This window comes from Castor canadensis, chromosome 1 (genome assembly GCF_047511655.1).
Source record: "Castor canadensis chromosome 1, mCasCan1.hap1v2, whole genome shotgun sequence".
NCBI classification, from domain to species: Eukaryota; Metazoa; Chordata; class Mammalia; order Rodentia; family Castoridae; genus Castor; species Castor canadensis.
In genome coordinates this window covers 138,938,171-138,965,116 of record NC_133386.1, presented here as the reverse complement: position 1 = coordinate 138,965,116, position 26,946 = coordinate 138,938,171, and the positions used below count along the sequence as shown (strand labels likewise).

The window sequence follows — 26,946 nt, the reverse complement described above, 5'->3', positions numbered from 1 at the left end:
GGGTCCTGTGTCCAGGGCACCTCTGGGACCAGCCAAGCCAGAGGCCTTAACTTCTCAGGGCTTCTAGTTTTCCATATGCATAATGGGGATATTTGGAAGAATAGCTCTAACCCGGGTGGGCATAGTGGCTTTACCCTAAGAGGAGAAGGTGTTATTAATTAGTGCACCGCTACATGGCAGGCCAAGTACTGGGCAGATCCTTTTCTCTCAATTCGCACCCTTGCTTGAAGGCAAAATTTATTAGCTCAGATCATAGATTAGGAAATGAAGCTTTAAGAAGTTCCAGGTCTTGCCCAAAGTGACAGAGCCAGTACTAGGCAAAGTGGAACTGGAACCCGTCTCAGTGAGTAAATCTGCCCCTCCACCCCCTGCCATCTACCTTTCCTCTGGGAAAGACTTGACTCTGAGTAGATAGTGCCTTATACAGGAAGCACTAAGGCCAGCAGCTTGCCAGGAGAGGAGAACAGCGCCAGACCTTAGAGAGAACTTGAGGTGAAAAACACTAGGGAGAAGCAGGATACAGGGCTAACTTCTGGACCTGGCAGCAGAGGGGCCACAGAGATCAGGGTAGGCCCAAGCCTCCCTCAAGATCTCAGAGCAGCCAGGTGGAGCAGAGGGTGAGGGGGGTGGCATCTGGCCAGGGATAGGGTCCCAGGGGCCCGACTGTTCCTGTTAACAAAGTTCCGAATCTTTGACATGACCTAGGAAGGGGACAATCACAGAGCCTGGTCCCTCCACTGCACTGGAGTCATGACTCTCACCTGAACCCTGACCACCCTCCTCCAGGCTAGGGAGAGTATCATATGCCCAGCTGGACCCAAGGAGCCTTGGACCAGAGGTCACCCAGGAGAACCCTGACCTCTGACCAGACCTTCTCCTTCCCTCAGAGCAGATGTCATCCAAAGAGCCTAGCAGAAGCAAAGTAAACATAAAAACAACCAAGTGATAAGAGTGAGCTAATGGATAGGGAGAAAGGAACAAAGGACAAGGAGGTGACAAACCCCCTCCCAACTACACATGGGGAAATTGAGGATCAAAGGCCAGAAGAGCAATAATAGCGTTAAAAAAAAGTTAACTGTAGATCGGGCCAGGAGCGGGTGGGAAGCAGGCACAGGAATGAGCCGGCTGAGGCTGTGGGATCATTTATTGGGGCTGTATCCAGCCAGGCCTCACCGCCACCTGGGCCCGAGCCCATCGCCCCCAGGAGGCAGGGTGGGGGAGGGAAGGAGGTGCGGGAAGCTCTGCGCCCGAGGCTTGGCCCCAGTCCAGTCTCGGTCCTGATAGCAGGGCGCTCTCAGGTGAGAGAGGTGTCGTCGTCGCTGCCCTCCCCACCAGCGCCGCCTGCTCGCTCCTCCCGGCTCTCTGCCACTGTGCTCTCGTCGATGTTCTCCAGCGAGTCTGCGTGCTGCACCGACAGCTCCGACAACGCCAGACTGGGCAACGGGCTCTGCTCCGGGTGTAGCCATGGCTTAAAGTGCGGCTGGTGCTTCTGCTTCCACTCGGGGTACTTGACGCACGCCTTGTACATCTTCTTCATGGCCTGCTGACCCACCAAGGCATCAGGAGCAGCAGTGACGACCAGAGCTTGTCCCAGCCCCTCCAGGGCCCTCTGGTGTCTTAGCCACACCCAGCTCCATCCTTGACTCCACCCCCTCACCCCAGAGAGCTCTGCCCCCAGCATCCATTCCCGCCGAGGGCACTCACCTTGGGAGCCAGGAACTGAGAAGACTTATTCACCACCCACTTGGGTAAGGAGCCTATGGGGGCAGGGAAGGGCAGGGAGGAGAGAAGGAAGAGGTGGCCTCAGGCACGCAGTTCCACTTCTAATCCCTCCCTCTGCCTGGGCTTCAGGGAGGCCACCTTCTTCTCCAAAGAAGCAGGTGAGTGACGCAATCTTACAAGACTGTGCTCTCCTCACTCCTTCCTACATGAGGTGCTCAAGGTCCTCAGGCTCAACTCTGTCCCTTCTGTCCTCAAGGCTTCATGGAAGAGGCACAGGGTCCTAGGTGACCATAAGCTACTGGGGGTTGAAATTCTGACCCACCAAGCTCCAGCCTACAGCCTTCCTCCCCTCACACTGTTACCCCTTCTCTTACCTAACCCCTCTAACAGGAGGCCCTGATGTTCAGCCGCTCCTCTGCCTGTCCTTCCAGGACCCTTGGCTGAATACCCCAGCCTGGTCAGACCTGGAATCCACAACTCAGCTCTCCACCTGTCTTACTCCCTGATGCACACAGTTGATGAGGACCAGGGAGCCCTGGCCTGGGCCACTGTGCTGTGGGACTTGGGATGTACCCAGCAAAGATGCTCAAAGCTTAACCAGCCTCTATTCACTCATCAGTCAACCACTCACTCCACATTCAATGTGTCACCTACCCTGGGCAAGCCTTGGGAGGACCCAAAGAGGAACTGACTGTCTGGGGGCCCAGCTGTGTGCAAGATATTCTGTGGAGGGAATGGGCCCACAGAGGAAGGAGCAGAGACACACTCCCCTGGGCATCAGGGGCAGAAGAGGGGACAGTAACACAGCCCTGGAGTGCTAAAGATGGAGGACAGGTGTAGACATCTAGCTGAGGAAAAGGCTGCCTGGACAGCAGGGTGGGAAAGTGTAAGGTATGGAGGGTCTGGAAAACCTGGAGAAGGACTCAGACTGTACTCTAAGGGCAACAGTGGGTCACAGAAGCATTTTAAGCAGATGAGCGCCACAAGGAGCATTTTAGAAAAATTCCTCCAATAGCTGGTATGGCCAGACAAGGTGGTTGAGTAGGAAGAGACATGACTTGATCAGGAGCTATCCTAGAAGGCAAATCAGGAAGAATCAGGGACTGGACTTGGGAGCTGAGAAAGAAGGAGCAGGCCAAAAGGTGCTCAGCAGGATGACTGGAAGGTGGAGACTCAGGAGAAGGTGCAGGCCCGGAGGAGGGACAGTGAGTCCAGCTTTGGACATAGTGCAACTCAGGTACCTTGAAGACATACTGAGGTAGATACACAGGAGGTGATGGCCACAGTGATCTGGGTCTCAGCAGACAGAGACATGTGGTCAGCTACACAGCAGCCATGGGAGTAGCTAAACCACTGTGAGGACAGGCTTGGAAGCCCCAAGGCTCCAGGATGGGCAAAGCAAGAGCCCGAAAGACAGACAAAGCAAACAGGAGCAGCCAGTGAGCAGAAACAGGTCTGCTGGGACTATTGGAACCCAAGAAGACAGCTCTGAGCCTCCTCAGAGGAATGGGGCTGTCACCTTGGCCCATTCTTTTCAAATCACTGGCTTGAGATGGAGATACCCCCAAATACAAAACAGCTCCTAATAGATGGCCTTCCAGATCGCTAGTAGATCAGGCCCAACCCCTGGGGTATAGGAAGGATCCCATGACAGGCTGCCAGGGCCAAGCCCTCACCTTTGGGGTCCACCTGGGCCAGGTAGGTGATGACGCAGCTCTTGGGCCCCGTGCTCTGGATGAGGTAGCCCGTCTGGATGGACACAGCTCGGACCAAGTCTTTCCGAGGTGGGTATTTCTGGGAATGGAAGGCACAGGGAGGTAAGACTCAGGGTGGGGACAGAGGAGATGTCTTTGTGATACACACACATACACACACACACCAGTTCACATCGTCAGCATTTGTGCCAGGCCAGACCTGATATGGGCAAAGAGAAAGGGAAACAGCAAGTTATCCTTGCCCCTCTTAAGCCTTTCCCTGCTTCCTCGGGAAAGTCCCCAGTCTTGGGTCAGAGCTCATGAGTGCTCACGGGCACTTAACCTTGGTCCAGATCAGCCATACCTGCCTGTCCTATCTATCCTTCCTGCCCAGGGAGACCAAGGTGGCCCACCCATCCAGGAGGGCAACAATACCCTGCTGATCACCTCTTACTTGCCCATTTCCCCACCAGCCTTGTCCCAGAGTCCAGACAACTGAAGTCAGTTCATCCCATCCCCTTATCCACAGAGATGTCCATGCTGCCCCCTTCTGATCCTGAGAGTCCCATCAGGGATACAAAGCCATTATCTCACTGTACAGGAAGGAAACTGGGGACCAGCGGGCCTATGCCTTCCCAAAGTCACACTGAAGTCATGGTGGTAGATATGGCCTGACCCTGCCTCACCTTCCCCTGCCCACCTAGCAGGGAAGACAGGTAGACTCACAGGATGTTTGACTGAGTAGTTCATAATGATGTAATCGGTGCCCATGGGGAGCCAGGAGCGGAGGGTGATGACATCACGGTTCTTCAGGGGCTTGGGACACCTCCCTGTGGACGGCAAGGGACAGTTCAGCTAGACCACTGGCCCACCTGCCTGCAAGGGAGAGTGAGGAAGAGGCCAGAAACGGGATGCCTAGTTAACTGTCAGCTCTTCCTCATCCCAACAGGTACCCCACCACCACCACAGTCCCACAGCTAGACCCAGGGCAAAGTCAGAGCAGAACACTGTCCCTACTGTCTCTGCTTATCCCTGCTCCTTTCCTTGCTAGTCTGGTCTGTTTGCATATATGAATGCAAGCCAATGGGAGGGAGCGTGTGTGTGTGTGTGTGTGTGTGTGTGTGTGTGTGTGTGTGTGGTGTGTGTGTGTGTGTGTGTGTGTGTACACGTAAAAAGTTGTCTGAATATATGGCATGTGACTGTGGGTTCTGCATTCAATGGTGTGTGTGCATGTCTGTGTATGGTGTGTCTTCATGAACATGTGAGGCCTGTGTGTTGGTGAGTGTACTCTTGTGTTTGCCCTTGAGCTCAGCACTCAGGTCTCTGGGCAGCCTGGCCATGGGAGTGGTCACAGAGAGGGGAGTGGGGAAGAGGCAGCTTAGCCAGTGGTGAGGATAGAGTCCAAGGGGGCTGGAATCAGTGTGCTCACAAGAGTAATAGCCCACGTCAGCGTTGACTGTCAAGCGGGCAATGTCGAAAGTCTCGATGACGTTGCTGTCCCACTTCTTTCGGTACTCAATGTCGTGTAGGACATCGTAGAGCGTCTCTGCCGGCACATCGAGGCACTCCATCCGGCACTGCAGACAGACATGGACTTTCAGGATCACACAGGGCTCAGAGCCCTGGCCAGGGCACCAGAGGACACATAAGCATAGGGGTAGGACAAGAAGGAACGGGCCTCTGACCCAGCATGGACTCACTTCTTCCCACAAGCCTGGTTTAGCTACACCAGAAGTCACTATCCAGGGACAACCTGCCTGTCTCATCCCCACCCCCCTCCAGGAAGCCTTTCCAGGCAGACCTTCCAGGATGAATCTACATCAGTGCCCTCCCACCCTTGTGAGCTACTCCTGGGCAGAGACTCAGTTGATTCAGCATGGAGCCTGAGATTGGTACACGTTAAATGGAAGCAGAAATGAAAAAGCAAGTGGCAAAAAAGATGACCTCTTTCTTCTCATAATCCTTATCACTTGGCCCTACTACTTGTCTTCCTCTTCATGTTTTATTATTCATTCAACAAACATCTTTGTAGATCTTGCTACTTATTAGCCTCATCTTCAAAGAGCTCTCCATCTAGGGGAGAAAACAGGCGAGCATACGTTCTTTTATTTAACCTTCCCAACAACTCTGTCACATAAGAAATCCAAGGAGGAACCTGAGGCTCAAAGAGGTTAAGTAACTTGCCCAAGCCCAAGGGTAAGCAGCAGGGCTGGGATTTAACCCAGTTCACATGTCTGGAAAGCAAGTAAAAACAGAACCAGGTTCCCTAACTTTGCACTCAGCTAGATGAAACTCAGTGTCTTTGGTCTGTGATTTTTTTTTCTTTTCATTCAAGATCCCAACCCCAAGATCAAGTTCACCTCAGCAAATAGAAGAGCTTTCTTGTGTAGTCTACAAAGATGTCCCAGGAAGTATGTTCAGAAAGTGCATGGAGCCCATACATACTACTTTTACTCAGCAGGGAAAATGAAGCAGGGTACCATGGCTCACACCTGTAATCCTATCTACTCAGGAGGCAGAGATCAGGAGGATCGAAGTTTGAAGCCAGCCTGGAACAAATAGTTTGCGAGACTCTATCTCAAGAAAACCCAATCCAAAAAAGGGCTGGTGGAGTGACTCAAGTGGTAAGAGTGCCTGCCTAGGCAAGCACTGAGACCCTGAGTTCAAATCCCAGTACAGCCAAAAAAAAAAAAAAAAAAACAGAGCAACCATATTAAAGAGGGGTCGAATTGCCTCTTCCTTCTCCCAGTGAGGACAGGCTGCCACACCTGTTGGATATTATAGGCACCAAGAAACTCATCAAGCCTTGCACATAACTTCAGATTACAGAAAATACAAAGGACAGAGGAACCAGCTAAGTGATACCACGAGAATATAACCAGACAAAGCCAGCTAGGGGCAATTCAGCAGGGCTACTGGCCCAGTCTCTTCAGGTCAGTTTCATATTGACAGGTCAATGTTGTAACAAAGAAAACAGACAAGACAGACTTAGAGGATGAAACTACCACATGTAAAGTGTGACCCTGGACTGCAGACTGATCTAGACACACCAGCTATAAATGACTTTGTGTGGTGTGGTATAGTCTCTTGGAGAAATGGGTGATTCCAGGGCTGGGTCAAGAGCAGTATAGGATGAACCTGTAACATCTTATTAGCCAGCAAGTAAGGAAATAACTAAAAGAATGATAAGACCCTATCCAGCAGACAGGATCCAGTCTGAAAGGCTCCCACTGGTCAAGTGAGCAACTCCCTCAAGGTTTAATAAGAACTCTGGGTTTGCTACTGAAAGTCTGAAGTCCTGGGAACCATAGTTCCAGGCAAACTAAACACTCTACCAGGAACTAAATCTGAAACAAGGTGTACTAAAATAAATAATAATAGCAACATTGTATTCCATGGAGTAAACTAAGGAAGGTAAGTATATCTAGGTATGAATGAATAAATGGAATGTCTGATGAGGAATAGGGAATTCACATAGTTTCAAAGTAACTTCCTATCAAGTAGTTATTAATTACAAAGAGAAATCAGCAAGTTCACGGTGGAGAAGGCTGACAGATGTCAATCAAATGCTCAAGGTGAACATCATGAGCAAGAGGACAAGTTACAACCATGAAATGAAAACAAACAGGATAAAACGAATACAGATAGCACATATGAGATAGCTCCCCAAGGGTGCATAATAGTAATAACAGGAAACATCAGACAAACCCCAAATGGGGGGCATTTTACAAAAGAACTGACCCGTAAGTGCCATGATTGTGAAAATCAAGACGCTCAATTAGACTGCGGAGAAGGGTGCCAGATTGAAGGAGACTGCCTAGACATGAATGATCGAGCGGACGAATAAATGAATGGCAGGGTGGGAAGGATTTGGTGGTGAGAAAGGGGCTTGGAGAAGCCAACAGAGGCAGGATGGAGATCGCTATTAGCATCCAAACAACCTTCGGAGGTCCAAGGGCTGTACCACATTCAGCACATGCTTGCTCTTCACACAAACTTTTGTTATCTACCAATCCTGTGCTTTGAAACAGAACCTGGAGCTCAGAAGATGAAGTCACTGGCCCAGATCACACAGCAAGAACGCAGCAGATTCCAAATGGGCTCTTCTGTGCTCTTACCATCAAGCAGCACTCAGTTTGGTTCCAAGGAAACCAGGATTTCTCTAAGTCCATGTTTGGTTTGGCTTTGCAACTCCTCAAACATGTTATCCTGGACAGTGAGTGTATGGAGGGAAGGGACCATACAACTCAGTTACATAGGTTAGATTCCAGCCTAGGATCACGCCTGCCCTCGGGTCAAGCTTACCCCCACCCCCCAGTCCAGCCCTGCTGCACCCAGGGCTGCAGGGAAGGGGACACTGCCCTGACATTGCCCATCCCCCTCTTCCAAACATTTCCAGATTGCTGGGGTTGTGGCTACAGAGCCCAAAAGTCCAGAAAGCACACTGAGCCACAAGCCAGCAGAGGGACCCCTCAGGCCTAAACATTGCATAATACTTTATCTTGAAGATAAAGAGGAACACTTCAAAGTTTTCCCAAGCTGGTGACAGACTCTGTGGAGGAAAGCCAGCAGCAAGGCTCTGTTGGGAAGGAGAGATCCCTGGGTAGGGCTGTGGTACAGCCAAGGAAACAAAGGCAGGCCAGGTGGCCCGTTTCAAGTGAGTGTGGGCAGGCATCCTCCCACCTGTAGTAGCGGGCCTGGTTCCTGGCCCAGGCCCCTTCTACAGCCCCCAGGAGGCAGCACTGCTGATGTCAAGCACCAAGCAGAGGAAATTACATCTGGCTTTGTTCCTGAGCTGTTGGCAGTGGCCACACCCCACAAGGTGTAATTCTAAGAGGCTTTGGGAGGAACAGGTGGTGGGGTAGAACTGAGTCACTACAGACTGTGGGCAGACCTGTGACTGGAACCCACAGCTATTGGACCCTGGGTGAGTCAGTTCATCTGGATGGACCTTGGGCGCTACCCCTGGAAACCAGGACTGAAGTAGAGTTGCTCTCTACTTTAGAGTTGCCTTTAAAGCCTGGTTATGTCAGAGAGCCTGACTGTAGCCATGTTATAGCTGAGAAACCTGTGGTCCAGGGGAGCAAGTACACCAGAGAAATTAAAGAATGTGTCCCCAACACTTCATTCTCTCCAAATCCCCAGGACATGGACATCCCCATGAGTGTGAGGTTGTTCAGAACCCCTGGGCACCCTGAGGGTCCCAAGAGCCACAGGCAGAAGGGAATGGACAAGTAAGGAAGATGGTCAAGAGATCCCTGCAGCCTTTGGGGTAGGCAATCCTACCGTCCAATCCCAGCTCTTCTCCTTGGACACAAGATTTTAATTCAAGTCTCAGTTTGCTTGCATGAAAAATGGAAATGATAGCCGGGCACCAGTGGTTCCCTCCTATAATCTAGCTACTCAGGAAGCAGAGCTCAAGAAAATAGAGGTTCAAAGCCAGGCTGGTAAATAATTCACATGACACTATCTTGAAAAAAACCCACACAAAAAAGGGCTGGCAGAGTGGCTCTCAAGTGGTAGAGTGCCTGCCTAGCAAGTGTGAATCCCTGAGTTCAAACCCCACTACCACCAAAAAAACAAATAAATAAAATGTTATCCAGTACCTATCATTGAGGATGCTATCATTAGATGAGATAACAGATGTAATATGCCTAGCACAGAACGGAAGACTCAAAAAAATAGCTATTATATTTGGTAGGCTTGTACGAGAAGCCCTTCCACACTAGGAAGGACTAGGTAGAATTTGTATGTACCTTCTTAGATTTTGTGCCTGGTTCTTCTCTTGTTTCAACTGGGTCCCAGCCCTTCCATACCCATTGATTACTTTCTGAAACTTGCTGTGTGTCAGGCAACCAACTTTAGGCGAGCCAGACCTGAGGCCTGCCTGCCCCAGAGAGGTCCCACCAAGTAGCATGGTAAGAGGGGCTGGGACATAATTTCACAAAACAGAAGGAGCAGGGTTGGAGGAATGAGGCACAAGAACTGGGGGCAGAAAGCAAGTGAGTCTAACACATAAGGAGCTGAGCCGCTGACAGGGCAGAGTAGGGCATTTCAGGCAGGTCAGAGACATAGATAAATACAGAGCAGGGTCCAGGGCCCAGACTGTGTCTCAATCAGCCCTCATGATCCTCTCCCTGCCCTGAGTTTCTCTGGGGAGGCCCTCACTCAGCATTAGAGAAGCAGGGCTCTGCACTGGGGGAAGGATGGCCCTATCTCCCAAGATCCAGGGGGCAGGCTGAACTGAGGTGTGAAAGAAAGTCGGGTCCCCCTGCATGAGGCTGTATCCCTGGCTTTAAGAGTCAAAGGCTGCCCAGTGCTGGTGGCTCACAACCGTAATCCTAGCTACGCAGAAAGCAGAGATTAGGAGGATCGCAGTATGAAGCCAGCCCAGGCAAATAGTTCCACGAGACCCTATCTCAAAAAACCCTTCACAAAAATAGGGCTGGTGGAGTGGCTTAAGGTGAAGGCCCTGAGTTCAAAGCCGCAGTATCTCGAAAAAAAAAAAAAAAGCATCGAAGGCCAGGGCAGTAACCAGCAACTTCGCACCCAGGTGGCCCCAAGTCTGGCCCTCCCAAGACCTCCCACAGAGGTCCCCAATATCTTTGCCCATGGGATTTGTGGATCACATGGATTATCCCAAAGTCCTCGGAACCCAGAAGAGATGTCTTCAACCACCACTCTGCAGATCACTACTAGGGAAACTGAGGCCCAGAGAAGGGATATATCCCCCAGGCTGTTCTAACTAACTTCTCAACACAAAGCATTTCAGCAGACAGTTCAGTCAGGGGAGTAGCTGTTAATCTCTTTCCCAACAGAACCAGACTCAAATGAGAGGAAGGCTTCCCGAATGGGGATGGGGCCCAAAGGATCAAATCAATCTCAAACCTAACCAGTAATCCCAACCTCAATAACCACTACCATGTACTCCAACTGACTGACCCATTCATCATCCCACAGTGCAGACAGGAGAACCTGAACCATGGACCCCTCAGAGCTGAAATTTAGTGAAGTTCAAGGTCACTTTGTAGACATTAGCTCTTATCCTCCAAACACGTGGGTGAGGATCACTATCCCCATTTTACGGATGCTGAAACTGAGTCCCAGAGAGATAACAATGGTGGGCCAAGGCCACACAGTTAACAGTGTGGAGCAGAGAACCAGAGTCCAGGTGTTCCTGATTCCAAAGTGTCAGGACACTCACCCAGCTAAACCGAACCTGCTGACAAATGAAAATTGTCTTGGTTAAGTGGTTGTTATGACACAGCACTCCCTGCATTCAGAAGAGCTTGCTGACCAGGGAAGCTCTGCTCACGATGCTTTCTCTGAGCAAAATCTCTGACTCAATCCTGGGATCTCTCTGGGCTCAAAAGCATCTTTTCTGAAACTGAGCACTGGGGCTCTGCATATGGAAGCTGCTTTGAGGACCCTCTGGCCATCACACTACCCTGCCAGGCCCCATGGGGCACCCCCAGGCTCACAGTTTACCCAGCAGCTCTAGGCTGTCTGCATGGGACAGGTCTCTGCCCTGCCACTCCCGGTTATGTGGCCTTAGCTTGGACAAATGAGGGAATCTCTGAGTCGCATTATCTTCGTTGTTAAACAGGGATCCTCCTTCCCTTGGAGTGGTACTGTGAGGATTAAGGCAGACTTGCACATAAAGCCCTGGCCAGTGGCTGCCCTTCCTCCCGCCCAGGCCTCAACAGTCTTCCCTGACCTTGTAGGCCCTGCCCATGAGGTGCGCTTTCCTGCTGACACCCAAAGTGGGGTATATAGGGTCACCCCAAAAATGCCAAGATCCCCCTACAGGATGGGTGGGCAGAGAGGGGCAGACAGCCCTCCGCATCCACAACCTGTCGCCAAGACCTGCCGTCACCATGTCAGACCAGGAGAGATTTGAGAGGCACAGACTGTCTGGGCATAGTAGGTCAGAGGCTCAGTACCTGGGCCCTCCGCTCAGGGCCCTCCACTCTGCGCCTCCCAGAGGCCCCGCAAGGATGAGCTGAGGGAGCATCTGCCCCTTGTTTCTGGGTCCCTAGAATGGAGACTCCCAAGACTTTCCCCTTATTCCCTCCCCAGGAAAAAAGAGATGTCTCAAGGAGCTGACGTGAGGGGTCAGGGAAGATGTTTATCAGCCCTGCTGTGCGAGGTCCTGAGGTACTTTCTCCTCCAGGTCTGCCCCAAATGCTTCCCTGGGATTTCCCCTTAGTGGTTCCTTTCTATGTCTCTTCAAACTTCAGCCTGTTCCCTACCCAGGCAACCTGTCCTGTCCCTAAATTCCCAGTGGGCATGCGCTCACTGCATTCATTTGCATGCAGTGTTGTGGCCCCTTGTTCATCTTGGTGGCCCCTGGCATATAACGATGCTCAGATCAGACCTGCTGCCTTGCCAGTTGCTGGTGGCTCACGCCTGTAATCCTAACTACTCAGGAGGCAGAGATCAGGAGGGATGCAGTTTGAAGCCAGCCCAGGCAATAACCTATCTTGAAAATACTCAACACAAGAAACGGCTGGTGGAGTGGCTCAAGTGATAGAGCACCTGCCTAGCAAGCCTGAGGCCCTGAGTTCAAACCCCAGTACAGCAAAAGAAAAAAAAAAAAAAAAAGACCTGCTGCCTTGATTGAGGATGGACAAGTGAGCCAACAGAGAGGCTGTGAGGCTGCACCTGTGTGAGCTTCTCTAATTCAAGGAGCAGGGCCTAGGCCTATGGCCCACAATGCTCCTGTGCAGTTCCATAGCACAGTGCAGCTGTTAGAATCCCTTGGATGCCTATAAATCTGTCTTGAGGATCACTGCTACTTCTGCTGTCATCTTCTTACAAAGGAGTACAGGTGTTGAGGTGTCTCAGAAATACCAAGAGGCAGATTCTGCAACTGGCTTTAAGATCTTTGCTAGTTCTGAGCTGGGCATGGTGGCTCAAGCCTGTAATCCTACCTACTTGGGAAGTGAAGATTGGGAGGACTGAAGTTCAAAGCAGAAAGTTCACGAGACCCCATCTCAACCAATGGCTGGGCACAGTGTCATGCGCTCGTCATCATAGCTACATGGGGAAAGCACAAATAGGAGGATCACAGTACAGGCCACTCCAGACATAAAAGCGAGACTATCTCAAAAATAACTGACACAAAAAGGACTAGCAGAATGGCTCAGTGGTAGAGCTCCTGCCTAGCAAGCTGGAGGTCCTGAGTTCAAACCCCAGTACTGACTACCCCCACCTCCCTAGGCAAAGAAAGGATCTTTACTAGTTTTGATAAAGAAAAGTGAATTAGCTAGATATAATACAGCGCCTATAAATCCCAACTCCTTGGGAAGCTGAGGCAAGACAGTCATGGGCAACACAATAAAAAACCTCTGTCTTAAAAAAAAAATCTTAAAAAAAAAAATTATTGCCAGGCGCTAGTTCGAAGCCAGCCCAGGCAAGACCCTATCTTGAAAAAACCCTTCACACTAAAGGGCTGGTGGAATAGCTCAAGGTATAGGTCCTGAGTTCAAACCCTAGTACTGAAAAAACAAAATACTGAAGTATCAATTGATACTTAGTAAATTAACAAAAATACAGAAAATACCCACTGCCTGTGAGGATAAGGTAATACTGTTACACAGTTAGGGCTACGGTGTAGCTCAGTGGCAGAGCATGTGCTAAGCATGTGTGAGAACCTGAGGTACTCCAAAAAAGACTGTTACACAGTGGCAGCAAACATAGTTCCACTATTCTAGAAAACAATTTGGCAATTTTTTTTTTTTTTTGGGTCATTTGAGACAGGAACTTGCTATGTAACCCAGTGGGCCTCCAACTGGAGATCCTCCTGCCTCCACCTCCTGAGTGCTGGAATTCCAGACATGAACCACTCTACCTGGCTTTGGCAAATACTTAAAAAATCATAAAAATGTGTCTTTCAAACTAGTTCCCAGAATCCCAAGACTAGAAATTTATACTCAGGAAAAAATAAAACAAGGAGAAAGTCATTACAATATTTATGATATATTATTGCATTTGTTATTAGCAAATTATATTGGAGAGTAACCTGGAACACCAGCATCAGCAGATCTAGCTCAGTTAGAATGACACATCACCCTAATGATGACTGAGCAGGCACCAAGGGCGCTGGGCCTTTGCACCCTCTGAACCGAGAACAAGCCTGGTGGGGAGCAGCTTCTGGAAATGTTAGTGAATTAATAAATCTACCAATATGAGAAACATCTACAGATACAAACTTAAATGGATACAAACTGGTACCTATGCCACGGTTTAAACCTGTATGAATTATCTTCATCTTTGCAGGAGAGCTGGAAGAACCAAGGAAAAGTTCTACTTCAGGGAACAAAGGCTCTAAGTGATTTATTTTTTATTTTTCTTTTTTTTTTTTTTTGAGACAGGGGTCTTGCTATATAGTCCAGGCTGGCCTCAAACTTCTGAGCTCAAGCAATCCTCCTACTTCAACCTCCCTAGTAACTAGGACTACAGATATGCATCACCTCTCATTTTTGGATTCCTGTTACTATTGCTATAATACAGTTTATACAAGATATAAACAAAACACACTTTCACTGAGTGTATGGGTACATGCCTGTAATCCCAGCACTAAGGAGTCTGAAGCAGGAAGACTGTGAGTTTGAGGTCAAACTGCATTACATAAGGAGACCCTCTCTAATAAACGAACAACAAAAACAACAAAACCCTCACTTTCTTTTCCTAATTAAAAGTGTCATATGGAACTCCCAAGTCCTTATTACCTGGACTCAGCTGAGCCAGGTCTAATATTGCCTGCTCTGACGGCCAGGTAACTTGGAGGTACTCCACAGAGTATGGCTGGGCTTATGTGCCTTTGAGCTCTGCCAAAGGCTGGCATTGTAGGGTTGGCAGAGTGGCTCAAGTGGTAGAGCGCTTGCCTAGCAAGCATTGAGGCCCAGAGTTCAAACCCCAGTACCACCAATAAAAGAAGACTGGCATTGTGCTGGGAGTGGGAGCCAGAGGGCACTCAGGCCACCCACCCTTGGCCAGGGGATGAAGGGGAGGTACACAAGCAATGATGTCCCTGCAGGGTCAGGGCAGGGACAGAAGGAAGCCGAGATACAGGTACAGGGAGGGGCATTAAAGCTGAATCCCAACCAATGGCCAGAGAGCAGATGGCACCCAGATCAAAGACAGGGAAGAACTCCTGGCAGAGGTGCTGGCACATGCCTGAGAACTAGAAACAGCCACTGGCAGGGGAAGGAGAAGCACATACAGCAGCCAGGTAACCTCTGTGACCCTGAGTGAACAAGGACAAGGCCAGAAATGGAGCCGTCCCTTGGGTACCTCAAACCATTCATTGATTCATCCATTCAGTTAAGTTATCAATGGTGTGCCACTGTGCCAGGCTCCATGCTAGGCTTTAACAGCTTCATCTAATTCCATCCCTTCAGCTACCTGGGAGGAGGGAAGATCATGGCCTTTGGCAAATGGTGGCTCAGAAAAGTGGAGGAACCAACCTGGGACCAGTGTGACCCAAAGTCCACCCCAAGACTGCTCCCCTAGAACCAGGCTCTGTTCTCTGAGGTATCCAAGGAATCCCAGTGGGCCAGTGCCTGGCCAGATGAGGACTGTCACAGAGGTATCCATGCTAGAAGTTCAAACTTTTTGGGGGAGACTGGGTGGAGTAGGAAGGGGATGTTGAGGCTGTCTTTGCCAGAGGTGGGGGGCTAGCTAGAAGGACACAGAGTATATGTGCTGTGAGCCCAATGTGAAGTCTCTTTTCCCCTCCTTTTGCTCAGTTTTCCCACCTGCAAAATAGCCAGGCAGTCCCTGTGGCCCTCTCCTCTGAAGGGAAAAGGTTCTGGCAGAAGCTACTTCCAACCCATCTTCTCTCCAAAAATGGGCCTCCCAAGACTGTGATGTAGAGTGGCAGTCATGCCATGACTCCCCTACACAGAGCTCCCTGAGAGGACCCAGCCAAGCCCTTCTCTGCTGCTCTCCATCCAGGGTGAGTGACTCATCCCTGCTCTGCCTCATCCCCTCCCTCCCTTGGTCTCCAGCAGCTTCCTTGGACCCCCACCCCCACCCCAGGATCAGGCAGCAGGCCCCAGCTCAAAGCAGTGATGAATATCCTACTCTGACATCGCAGAGGCTGACCTCCTGCTCTGGTCCTCCAGCTTTTCCATTCCTGCCCTGGGGACGGAGGGGGGAACCAGACAGGAGGAGGGAGAACAGACAGAGAACGGGGGGCAGGGGAACCAGTGAGACAAGGCAGAGGTCAGGTCTACCACTGGACATTAACACAGATAAAGAAAGTAAACACCTCCCAGGGCTTCAGGGACCACCCATTGATGATGACCCCCAAGACCTAGTAAGTACCCTCTTCATCTTCAGCACCCTCCTGGGCATCAATGCCTGGGCCCCTGAACTCACCATGTCCAGTGGCATGGTACCATCTTCCCGAGGTGCCCACCCCTTCCCCAACCCCTTCCTGTGCTGGCACTTGGGCATAGTTCTACACTCATCCTTTACTCACCTCTTACCAACTCTGCCCCTTGCTCAGCCACAGACTTCCTGGCAGCTCCTCTTTGCCCACCCCAGTAGGCCCCACCATCACTGCTTGGACCCTGCAGCCACATCCTCTTTTCTGGTCTTTCCGACCAATCTGTCCCCTGCAGCCAGTGAGTTTTCTAAAACCCAGAGGTGATGACAGCATTGCCCAGCTTGAAAGGCTCTGCTCTCCACACGCTCTTCACCCTTCAGGATAAAATCCAAACTCCAAGAAGTCCTCAGCACCTCTTCTTCAGCTTGCACTCCCACCCCTGGGCAGACTGCCTCACTGGGGAACTCACAGACCGTCTCTCCCCGCTGTCTGACTCCTTTTGGGCCCTCAGCCCCACCCAAACACTGCCTCCTGGTGAAGCCCCCTTTCCCTCCACCATGCTGTCAGTCACTGGCCTTCCTCAGCCTAAGTCTCCATCCCAGCACTTCTCTAAAGGGACTGCCGCTGTCTCCATCTGTCTCCCCATGCCAGGCCTTGCATCTCTTGGTAGCAGGACCCAGGTCTGATCTGTCTCCAGGCCCCCAGCATCAGTACATTGGATGGCTGAGTAGATAGAAGGCATAAGAAGTTTGTTGAGTAAATAACTACAACAGGGAAAAACTAAAGGGAAAAAGACAAGTGGAGACATTAGGGATAGAGAGAGAGAAAACACAGTCAAAGGGGGATCTTGAGCCCTAGAGGCTGCAGTGGAGGCAGGAAGGGGAAACCATGGCAGAGCCAGAGCTGGGCCAGGGGGTGGAGCTGCCAGGAGACAGCTAAGGAGACATAATTGGATCAGAGACAACTCTGCTCCTGCAGTGAGGGGGTGTGACTCACACACAGAGTAATGCCAGACACAGATATACAGTCTCACACTCAGACACAGACACAACTGTAGGCACAGGCACGAGCATTCAATACGAACTGACTGAGCCTTGTCAGTCAGTCCCCTGGACAGAAAAAGGAGGTGGGGACCCTGATACCTGCCTCTGTGGGGGGAGGGGGGAGCTTATAGTCCACCCAGTTGAGGGCCATGTCACACACACGCAGCCACAGCCACCCACAATCCAGTTCCTCATACAGAACCCCAGGCATGGAACCCTTCACTCCCATCACATCATCCTCATAACACAGAGCCATCCTCTGGCATCTTCTTTAGTTGTTTGCTTCTGTTTTGCTTGGCTCCCCCTCAGGATGTAAAACCCATGACAGCAGGATCTGGTCCATGTGGTTTGAGGCTGAATTCCTAGACATAACACAATTCTGGCATGTACTCAATAAACATATAAAATCCAAAAATATGTGCATGTGTGAATGAATGAATGAATGAATGCTGGAGACACAATGGAGCTCCATCCCCTCTGCCTCAGGCCTCTGCCTCAAGACTCAGTTTCTCTTACCCAATACCAGGTCCCAGGAGATCTAGAAGGGTCCAAAGACAGAAGGGATGGTGGAGGGGGTCTCAGGGAGCCAGTGGCAGATGGGTGTAGTGACATGAAACCTATAGGGTGAGACTAAATGGCCCAGGCGCCACAGATGAGACCTAAGGTGGGAGTCACCCCCTACTTCCCATATGTGCAGGCATCGTTCAGTTGCCCTAGGACACAAGGCACATGCCTACCTTCATGGAGCCCAAGCTGAGAGGCAGAAAGGCAGATAGGGTAAAGCTCCAGAGAACAGCACCAGCTATCCGGTGCCACTTGCCTTGGGGCTTCCTTGAATGACAGGTTAGAGGAGTCTCTATTTGGCATGGAACTCTCTGTGCCCATGTTTGTAAGTCTCCTGGGGCCCCAGAGCATCTTGGCCAGCCTTAGCATGCCAGAGGGGACATAGAGAGCACCAAGAAGGGTGGGGACACCTCCAGCCTGAAACCTGGTCTAAGCCAATTCACCCTACCTGTTGCCAGAGCAGCAATCATCTGCCTAGGTCAGGAGTAAAGGTGAGGGGTCAGTCTTGGAATAGGTTTCTATCTCTATTCAGGCTCAGTAGCCACCTGGCACACAGGCCTTTGGCCACTGGCCCCTCAGGAACAATCTGGAGCAAACCAGCCAAGGTTGCAGATCCTCACCAAGTGCCAGGCCTCTGGGGCCATAGCACCCACAATTCTGGCTCCAGGTGGTCCAGTCAGGCATGGGGACGCAGAGGAAGAAAGAAAACCCAGCTGTCTCCAGGACTCACTCCTTTCTCTCATCTCCTGAAACTTTAAAGACTCTCAGCTGGAAACCGAGCTGAGGCTCGTTAAAGTTTAAAAGCTGGAGCCTGGAGAGCTGGGTGTAGAGGGCACAGAGCCAGCCTGGGAACTGAGGGCTCCCCTGCTCCCAGAGGGGACACAGACTGGAGGCATGCTACCCCTCCCAGGGCAGGTGCCAAGGGGGCTACACATCCCTACCATCTTACACCTCAACCCATGCCACAGCTTACATAACTGCAGTTTTCTGTGGTCACCATGTCCCCTCCATTGTCTCTCCTAAATCTCTCTAGACGCAAACCCTAGCTCCATTTCCCAAGGCAGACAAATATAACAACAGTGGCCTCTCCCACCACCCTCCTTGCATAAAACCCTGGTACCCTAGGATCTCCAAGCTCTGAGGCCTGGGGCCCTGGTCTAGCCCTCTCATCCCCTCCAACTCCCATACTCAACCACCTACAGACGCACTGCCCTGTCTCTGGACATCCCTGTGTATGGAATGCTCCCACTGCTGTCAGACTTGTATTCGTTATTCTCTGTCCAATTCCAAAGGGACCACCTGAGTACTGCTCCTCTGTGAGGCCTTCCCTGACCCCCAAGGCTGCTCAGTTCAGATGCCTCTAGGTTTCCTGTAACAAGTGTCTGTCTCAGCACCCAACTTGGAGCCCTTTGAGGGTAGGGTACGAGTCCCAACTATCCCCCACCTCCAGCACAGGGAAAGGCAGAGAGAGGTTATCAGGGGATGGTCACTAAATGAGCAAATGAAAAGTCCCAGAAGTCCCAGAAGACAGGCCTGGCAGCACTACTGCTCACATATAACAGATGAGGGAGCTGAAAGCCTAGGCAAGGGCAGGTTGGCCAGGGCCACATGGTAAGGACTCTGGATCCTGTGCTACCTTCCCTATATCCTCAATTCAACCAGGCACCTGCCAGGAAGGCTTCCCTAACATTCCCAGCCACCTCCGACCCTCCCTTCTCTGAGTTCCAATGCCAAAGTCTGGACACTAACTATCTGGAGCATGCTCTTTGGGAGCCTGGTCCCCCATGCCAGTTCTAGAACATCTTTTTCCAACTGCCTCCATGCCAAGTCAGAGCCAGAGCCAGGGCAGGGATCCTCAGATCTAACCCTGGATTCAGAGTCCTCACCCAGGGACCTCTTTGCTGGCACAGACTGTCAAGGCCTTAGCTGTCCATCCTTACCCTGTGTTCAGCAGTACAGTCCCCCCTTATCCTGGCCTAAGGTTCAGACAGCCTCCAGAAATCACCTGCCCAGCAACTTCTTGTAGAGATGGGGAAAATGAGCCTCAGAGTGGGGTAAAGGCCAAGCCAGGACCTGAACTCACCTAGTTCAAAGCCAAAACACCAGACTAACTCCCACCCCTTATCTCCTACCACAGATAAGAAAACAGATCCTGAAAGGAGAAGTGACCCCCAAAGTCACATAGTGAAGACTGGGCTCTTGCCAGCTGGGTCCCCTCAGGATACCTCCCACAATGATACAGCACAGGGAGACCCAAGGACAGAGAGTGAGACTACCTGGGATCCTAGAGATGGAAGGACCCACCCATACTAATAACTAGGCCAAGGAGTGGAGAGAGTTCAGCCTTGGTGACCCAAGGACCTTGGTTCTGATCCAGGGTGTAGCTACTTGGCCTTTCACAAATGAAAGGTTCCTGCTCTGAACCTCAGTTTTCACATCTGCTCCATGAGATTACCCCACAGGACTTCTGAGTCATACAGACTGTTAAGAGAGTCCTGGGACATCCCCAAGAATGCTATGGGGGAGAGAATGAGGGGCTGGGGGTGGGGAAGGGGAGCAGAGAGTAAGACCTGAATGCTGTCTTTTTTTTTTTTTTCTGCTGGCACTGAGCTTTAAACTCAGGGCCTCACACTTGCAAGGGAGATGTTCTACCACTTGAGCCACTCTACCTGCCCTCAGAGTGTTGTCTTAAGAGCACAGAATGCAGGAGACCTGTGGTATAGGGCAGGTGGACAGTGAGGCATGGCTGGGACAGGGCAGCTAGAGCTTCCTTCAAAGGGGAAGAGGAGGGGCTGTAGGACCGGAAGTCAGTGGAGACAGGTCCCCACTGCCCAGCTTCCTGTGGCAAGAGGAACCTCAGGTTCTCAGTCATACTCCCCAAGAGAACTCCTACACCTGTTCTATACCCAAGCCCCTCAAAGCCCCTGCCCATCCATCCTGCTCCTGTTGTGGGCTCTGGCTCCTAACAGGCTTATCCCTACCTCTGTGAACCTGTGAATCTACCTGTGAACCTGTGGCCTGTACAGCAGGCAGGGGTCACCTGGAATTACCAGGGTCTGAAAACCTGAGGAATGGTCTAGGTATTCTCTGTGTTTCACATGGCTAGTCACATACAAGCCTGGGCATGCAGTAAACTTCAGGAGACCTGAGCATATGGTACGCAGGGCAGGGGTAGACAGGCCAGGTCATCTGGTGTCTGTCACCCTACTCCTCATCTCTCTCATGCCCTGGCCCAGGCACTGAGTTCAGAGGTCTTTGGAGTCAGGAGGGCCCAATGGCGGGTAAACAAACAGCCCAGAGTGGAGCAGGGATGTACCCAAGGTCACATACAGCAAAAGGACACCACAGCCCAACTGGCCCTGGCTAAATGGCTGACAACCTTCACATTTCCCATGTCTCACACCACCAAGGACACTGTGAGGAAGCAGTCCTGGACTTTGGGAGACTTGGATTCAGGTTCCAAGCTGCCCTCTGCCTCATACTCAGAATCCATATACAAGCATTTGCCTTGGCAAAAGGCCTGGACTATCAGGAGCCCATGTCTGCCTCCTGTATAGTACCCAGAGCACAGTACAGGCCTGCAGCCAGGCCAGGCTGAAAGCCAGGAGGGAGGGAAAAGGTGGAGATGACCACCAACAGCCCCTTTCTTTTGTCTTGGCTCTGCTAGGCCCAGAGCCATGGTGGCTTCCATGAACCTCTGGACACAGGGGTAAGGAGAAGAGGAGGAAGAAATCAATCAGGTAAATAGGTAGCTGGGCCCCCCTCACCCCAATCATGAGCATAAGGCATTTCCTGGGGTAGAAGAGAAGGGGAGGTGGGCAGAAACTCAGCAGACACCTGCAGTTGAGTCCCAGTCTCTCCTGGAATGACCCAATCATCCCTGAGACTGGCTTCAACCTGCTGTATGACCTTGGAAAGCCACTCCCCTTTGTGGGCCTCAGCTTTGTCATTCATCAAAGAATGGGGTGATGAGAACATGGAGTCCTTCAAAGAGTTATTGATGAGGTTAAAGGCCACAGTATTGCCTAAGGATGTGAGCCATGCACAGAAGGACAGGGGCTCTGAAGCCAAGCTGGCCTGGGTTCCATTTCTTGCCTTGACTACTGTATGACCTTTGGCAAGTGTCATTACTTCTCTCAGCCTCAATTTCTTTGTAACCTGGAGAAAGTCTACTACTGCCCAGGACTGGCCTGAGGGTAAAGTAGATGATAAAGAGAAAAGGTTTGACTCAGAGCAAGGGCTCTGATCACAACAGGATTAGCTGCATAGCAACCTGGGAGTCCTGGAATCTTGGGGACAGGAAGCTCAGAGGCCTCAGCCCATCTCCCAGAATTCTATCTGCTATATTAAGAGGCCTGACTTGGGGAGCTGGACCCTGGTGATGCCCATAACCAAGGTGTCAGCCTCTTCCCAGAGCCCAGACTCTGCTCACCTCCTGCACTGTGTGGAACAAAGCTGGGGCAATATGGGGAAGAAAGTAAGAGATGGGGTGAGACTAGAAGGCTAACATATCTGGGCTCTAAGCCCACTCTCCTGGAATTTGGCTGTGTCTGGGCTGGCCCCTGTCCCTCTCTGGGCCTCAATATCCTCACTTGCACCCCAGGTAAGAGGAGGGGAATATAAAACAGGGCTTGCACCTCCAGCCTTTGCTCAACCTGAGAGGGAAGGAGGCTGTGGTTCTGGCTATTAGGGAGAATGTAATACCTTGCCCAAAAGCCCACAATAACCCAGTTTTCCAAGACAACTTTACTCCCAAGTCTGAGCTGGCCACAAGGGGTCTGTTATGGCAGCCTGGTCCCAAGACCTGCCAACTCCAGCCCTAAACTGGATTGGGTTTACTCATTAACCAAGGCAGATGGAGGAGACAGCTCCGCCCTGTTGACCGAGGGTGGGAGCACCTTCCTCTCCTCTCCCCTCTGGAAAGCCAGCCCCAAGAGGAAGCTATACCCCCCACTCTGTACCCTCTCAGCCTTAAGCCTTTCTTAGGTCCCATTCAGGCTCCTTGCTCACTCTTCATTCACTTTGTTCCTTTGCCCCTTTCTTTCCTTGCTTCAACCAATGCCCCTGTCCTGTAGGTGGATGTTGTGGGGAGAACAGGACCCTAAGCTCAGCCAGCACTAAGCTGGAACTACCACCTGCCCTCCCTTCTCTGCTCTTTAGGCTCAGACACATGTCAGGCTCTGGAGCAGCCCAGCCTAGGGTCCTCAGGCCTGGACAGACATCCAGAGGGGAAGGTGCACATGTCAACCCAAACAGAGTCAAATGGCAGGGGTACAGACAGAAAGTCATAGAAGGGGAAAGGGGAAGGCAAAAGGAGCAGGCCAGATCATCTGGGCAGATGGACAAAGCTGTAAATGATTAAGACAAAGTGAGGCAGAAAGGCACAGGATCAAAGGGGAAAGGTCAGACACCTCAAGTCCTAGTGTGAGGCCAGGGTGCCTGAGCTAAATCAGAGACCAGGCTCCAGGTAGGGGGTGAGGGGGAACCTCTCTAAAGTATCTAGTGTCGTGGCCCTGGCAACAGGAATGTGCCCCCCGCCCCAGCCTCGGGAGGACAGCAGAAGGGGGAAGAGAGTAGGGGCACAGCCTTACCCTAGGAGCCCTCTTCAGGGAGACTGATACCTTCAAAATGTGGCACTTACAGCAATGACAGATGTGTCAGAGCCTGCTACTGAGGCCCCTAGACCAGAGTTTTCACACCAGCCTTTGTCCCATCAAACTCCGCGCCTGCCCTGTCATAGCCAAGAGAGAGAACTGTGGGGCTGCCAGAAGCAGGGAGATAGCTGTGAGGTCAATGCCCTCTCAGTTGACTTCCCTTGACCCCAAGTCTCCTCCACCCCAAGCTCACCCCCAGCCTGGCCCTGTGCAAAGGCAGTGACATCCAAGGCCTGCCTTCAGAAACAGCCAGCTACAATGCTGAGCCCCTGCTGGAGACTCAGAGACTGGGAAGCAGCCAGGGAGGGAAGGGAAGAGCAGGAGATCTGGCAGGAGGAATCAGATCCTTGCCACCCAAGGGTGCAAAGCCCTGCAGGAGACCCAGTTCAGGCAGAGAGAACCAGAAAAGGAGAAAATGGGGTCAGTCTCCGCCTGAGGTGGCTCAAGTCAGGGACAAGGTGGAGGCTTTCTGGGGAGAGGGGTCCCTGGTGCAGACAGGGGCATGCCTGGGTTCCAGCTGAATGAGCCAGATGAGTCACATTTCCTCTGCTGGCCTCAGTTGGCCCATCTGTGTGATGGGGCTTGGCCTCCTCCTGGTTCCTAGTCGGAAACTCTGGCCCAGATGCACCCCCCAGGTATCTGCGGCTGAGGCAGGATCAGAGTCAGTAAGGTGCAGTGGAGGCAGCAGGTACAATAAGGCAACCTTACCTTGATCTTGTGCAGAGTCCGATCCATCTCCACAGCCTGCACCCACACTGACACACCGGCCTTGCTGTAGGTCAGGTTCCAGCCCACCTCGGCCTCACACTCCGACCGGAAGCTACGGAAGTCCTGGTCGTCGGGCACCTGGACACTTTCTCGGCCCAGGACTGGCCGAGGCCCCTGGGGCTCTGAGGAGGCCGCGGGCTTCTCCATGGGGATCGTGGGGAGGCCCAGGGCCCTGGTCCTAGTCCGGTTCTCCTGGGTCCTCCGTGGAGGTTCCGACAAAGTCGACGCGGCTGCAGATGCTGACGCCACCTTCCTGGGACCTGCAAGACCGGTTTGGGGACAGGAGTCAGTGCGCTGGGGGCGCGGGTGGGGCTGCCCAGGGTCCTGGACTGGTGGACGGCTGGAGCTCGGAAGGGGTTTGTCCCCCGGGGCAGGGCGGGCGGGCAGGCACAGGACAGTGACTGGGGCCACCCCCCAAGGAGCGACCCCGGATTTCCCTGGGGCTGGCCCGGGGGCTGCGTAACGGGTGCGGATGGCCCGCGGGAGCGCGTCGGGACCCGGGGGACCCGAGGTGACGGACGGCAGTGCTGACCGGACAGGTTCAACTAACTCGGCAGCGGCGCGGGCGCGGGATGCGCGCGGGTGAACGGTGGGGGCGGGCTGGGGCGCCGCGGGCGGGGCCGCTCACCTGTGCCCGCTGCTCCGCCGGGGCCCGCCGGGGCCGGGGTGCGAGCGCCTCCGCTGCCGCCGCTGCCGCCGCTGCCCGGGCGACCGGGGGCCGCGCGGGGGCCCTGGGGGGAGGAGCAGTGGGTCCCCGCCGCCCGGCCCCGCCCCGCGCCCCCCGCCCCGCGCGCCCCCTCCCGCCCTCCTCCCTCCGGGCTGGGCTGAGGGCTCCCGGGCTGCGCTCGCCTCGCTCGGTATTTTCCAGGCTGCGGAGGTAAAGCTGACGGAGCGCCGAGCCCCGCCCCGCCCCGCCCCGCCGGGTCCTAGCGCCCGCCCCCGTCCGCCCCGGGAGAGAACCCGGCCCCGGAGGGGCTGTCCTCCCGCGGGGACTGGGGATCCGATGTGCGGTGGCCAAGGCAGAGTGGGATCTCAGAGGAAGGACGACGAGGAGCTGGAGAGGGACTCTGGAAGTTAATTATGAACCCCATCTCTCCACCCCCTCCCACCCTCGCGGGTACACACTTCTGCAACAGTCTATTTACACACAGGCATGCGATAGCCACAACACCTCAGAGATAAAAAAGTGGTCACCCCCTCCCCCAATGACAATCAAGAAACCAATTTGCAGGGATGATAGCCCACAGCAACTCAGTAATGCCCACAGTTTGCAACCCCCAACAACCTAGAGCTGGCAAAGACCACACACACACACACACACACACACACCCCAATTCCCAGCGGTGAGTGCGAACCCGGACAACCCCCAACACTCCAGGTTCACAGGTTGGCCCGACCTGGGCAAAATCTCCACTCCAGTCTCACTCACACTGAAAAGCTTTAACTAAGACTCCTCCAGCCCCTGACTCTGGCCCTGGTCTACACCCACCCCTCCTCAGCACACCTGTGTGCATACACAGCTCCCATGGACTGGACTAGGTTCTCAAGAGTATAGGGGCCCAGAGCTCTGGGAACTCCCCTGTCCCTTCCCAAGCAGACAGGACCAGAGTTCTATAGCCTGGGGGGAGATTTGTCCACAAGCGTTCTTTCCAACCTGGGAGCACCCCTGCCCGCTGCATCCTAGAACCAGATCTGCCTCCAGCTACTCCATGTGAACCCAGGCCAGGCCAGTTTGAGTGTGGAAGCCTGTCCCTATCACTGGCCCTGGTCCACAGGGAGGCCCTGCGGCTAGCTCCTCTGGATAGGCAGAGCCTAACAATTACTCTGATAATGGCCCAGTGTCAGTGAGTCTATGGCTGTCTGACCAGAGCCAGGTCTCAGCCTCCTCCACCCAGGGCTCCTTGCTGTGCCCTCTGCCCTCTCTCTCTGGGTCTTAGTTTCCCATCTATAGGAGGAGGGCATCAAAAGGCACCTCCTATCCTCACCATCCAGAGCTCTGGGATAGAATAGCTTTTCTTACAAGTGCTAAGAGGAAAAACAAGTAGTCAGCATGGGTAGGTTCACAGATAGAGGTGTTTCTTCCTGAAATGCTTAGGACTGAGATATTTGTAAATCAGGCTCTATCTAAAAATGAGCAGGAGCAAACAGGGATCCATGACAGCAAGGGCATTCTGCATAATGAGTACTGTAAAATGAGTTGCAGGTCCCCATGAGGCCTGTGTGATGACCTTAGATCTCCAGGCCTCCCATCTGCAGTGTGGGAGGTAGAGCCAGATAATCACACACACCCTTCAAACCCACACTCTTTAGAAGTGTCTAGGAATGAGTAGGTGGCAGGGGGGGCTGGCTCTCTGCTCAGGAGGCCCAGGCTCTGATTCTCTGATCTGCTACCGTCTGCCTCTGGTCCAACTCCAACTCCAACTCTATGTAAGTCACTGCCTTCTCCAGGCCTCAGTCACTCCCAGGCTGATGGAAGACGCAAAGGGGACCCCTGCAGAGCCAAAGCCTGCTTTGTGAACTGTACTCTCTGGTATCAGCCATGAGAAAAAGAGATGGTAACACTGAACCAGTGCTCCTGCCTTTTCCAGGGCCCAATAACACACATCTTGACAGAGGGTAGGCAGTAGGGGGAAAAGATAAGGCTGAGGTGACAGCAGGAGGTGGCTGGGAGGGCAAACTGACAGAAGGCCCTCTTCATCCCAGAGGGCTGCCAGTCTGAGGGACAGAAATCCAGGGAGGTGCAAATGGCAGGAACCAAACCATCAGTCACATCCAAACAGAGATTAACCAAGAATGAATCTTTTTTCTGGGCATTGGTGGCACATGTCTGTAATCCTAGCTATTTGGGAGGATCCAGATTTGTGGCCAACCCAGGGAAATAGTTCACGAGACCCCATCTTCAAAATAACCAGAGCAAAATGGACTGGAGGTGTGGCTCAAGCAATACAATAGAGTGCCTGTTTTGCAAGCATGAAGCCTTGAGTTCAAACTCCATCCCACCTAAAAAATAAAATAAAAAGAATGAATCTTTGGAGTCTTAAGACCAGAAAAATTATGTGACCTGGCCCCATAGGCTCAGGCAACTATGTCCCAGGCTCACCCCTGGGTCCATGTTCAGACCAGGCTAGTTGACCAGTGGGTGGGCAGAAGGGTATTACTCCATC

At 52.5% G+C, this 26,946-nt stretch overlaps 1 protein-coding gene across 4 annotated transcripts; it reads right to left on the bottom strand.

The window, feature by feature from the left end:
• Positions 1 to 1,126: 1,126 nt before the first annotated feature.
• On the bottom strand, positions 1,127 to 24,508 carry Stard10 (StAR related lipid transfer domain containing 10). 4 transcript variants are annotated; one of them, XM_074083698.1, is made up of 7 exons: positions 24,411 to 24,508; positions 23,723 to 24,042; positions 4,846 to 4,993; positions 4,143 to 4,246; positions 3,399 to 3,516; positions 1,705 to 1,757; positions 1,127 to 1,543 (listed from the first exon to the last, which is right to left on the bottom strand). In XM_074083698.1, the coding sequence occupies exons 2-7, from the start codon at positions 23,927 to 23,929 to the stop codon at positions 1,295 to 1,297; spliced, it is 879 nt and encodes a 292-aa protein (XP_073939799.1). In that variant the 5' UTR covers positions 23,930 to 24,042; positions 24,411 to 24,508; the 3' UTR covers positions 1,127 to 1,294. The 4 variants fall into 4 exon arrangements, with proteins under 4 accessions (XP_073939799.1, XP_020019509.1, XP_073939810.1 ...); XM_020163920.2 differs by having other exon boundaries at positions 1,127 to 1,540; XM_074083709.1 differs by lacking the exon at positions 24,411 to 24,508 and adding an exon at positions 24,315 to 24,335.
• Between the last annotated feature and the right edge of the window lie 2,438 nt (positions 24,509 to 26,946).

Excerpts from the sequence above, each read along its gene's own strand:
- Stard10 (XM_074083698.1), bottom strand. The coding sequence starts at position 23,929 with ATGGAGAAGCCCGCGGCCTCCTCAGAGCCCCAGGGGCCTCGGCCAGTC. Across the intron at positions 3,517-4,142 it reads ACTACTCAGTCAAACATCCT|AAATACCCACCTCGGAAAGA; the intron begins GTGAGTCTACCT and ends TTCCATTCCCAG. Across the intron at positions 1,758-3,398 it reads GGCCCAGGTGGACCCCAAAG|GCTCCTTACCCAAGTGGGTG; the intron begins GTGAGGGCTTGG and ends CTGCCCCCATAG.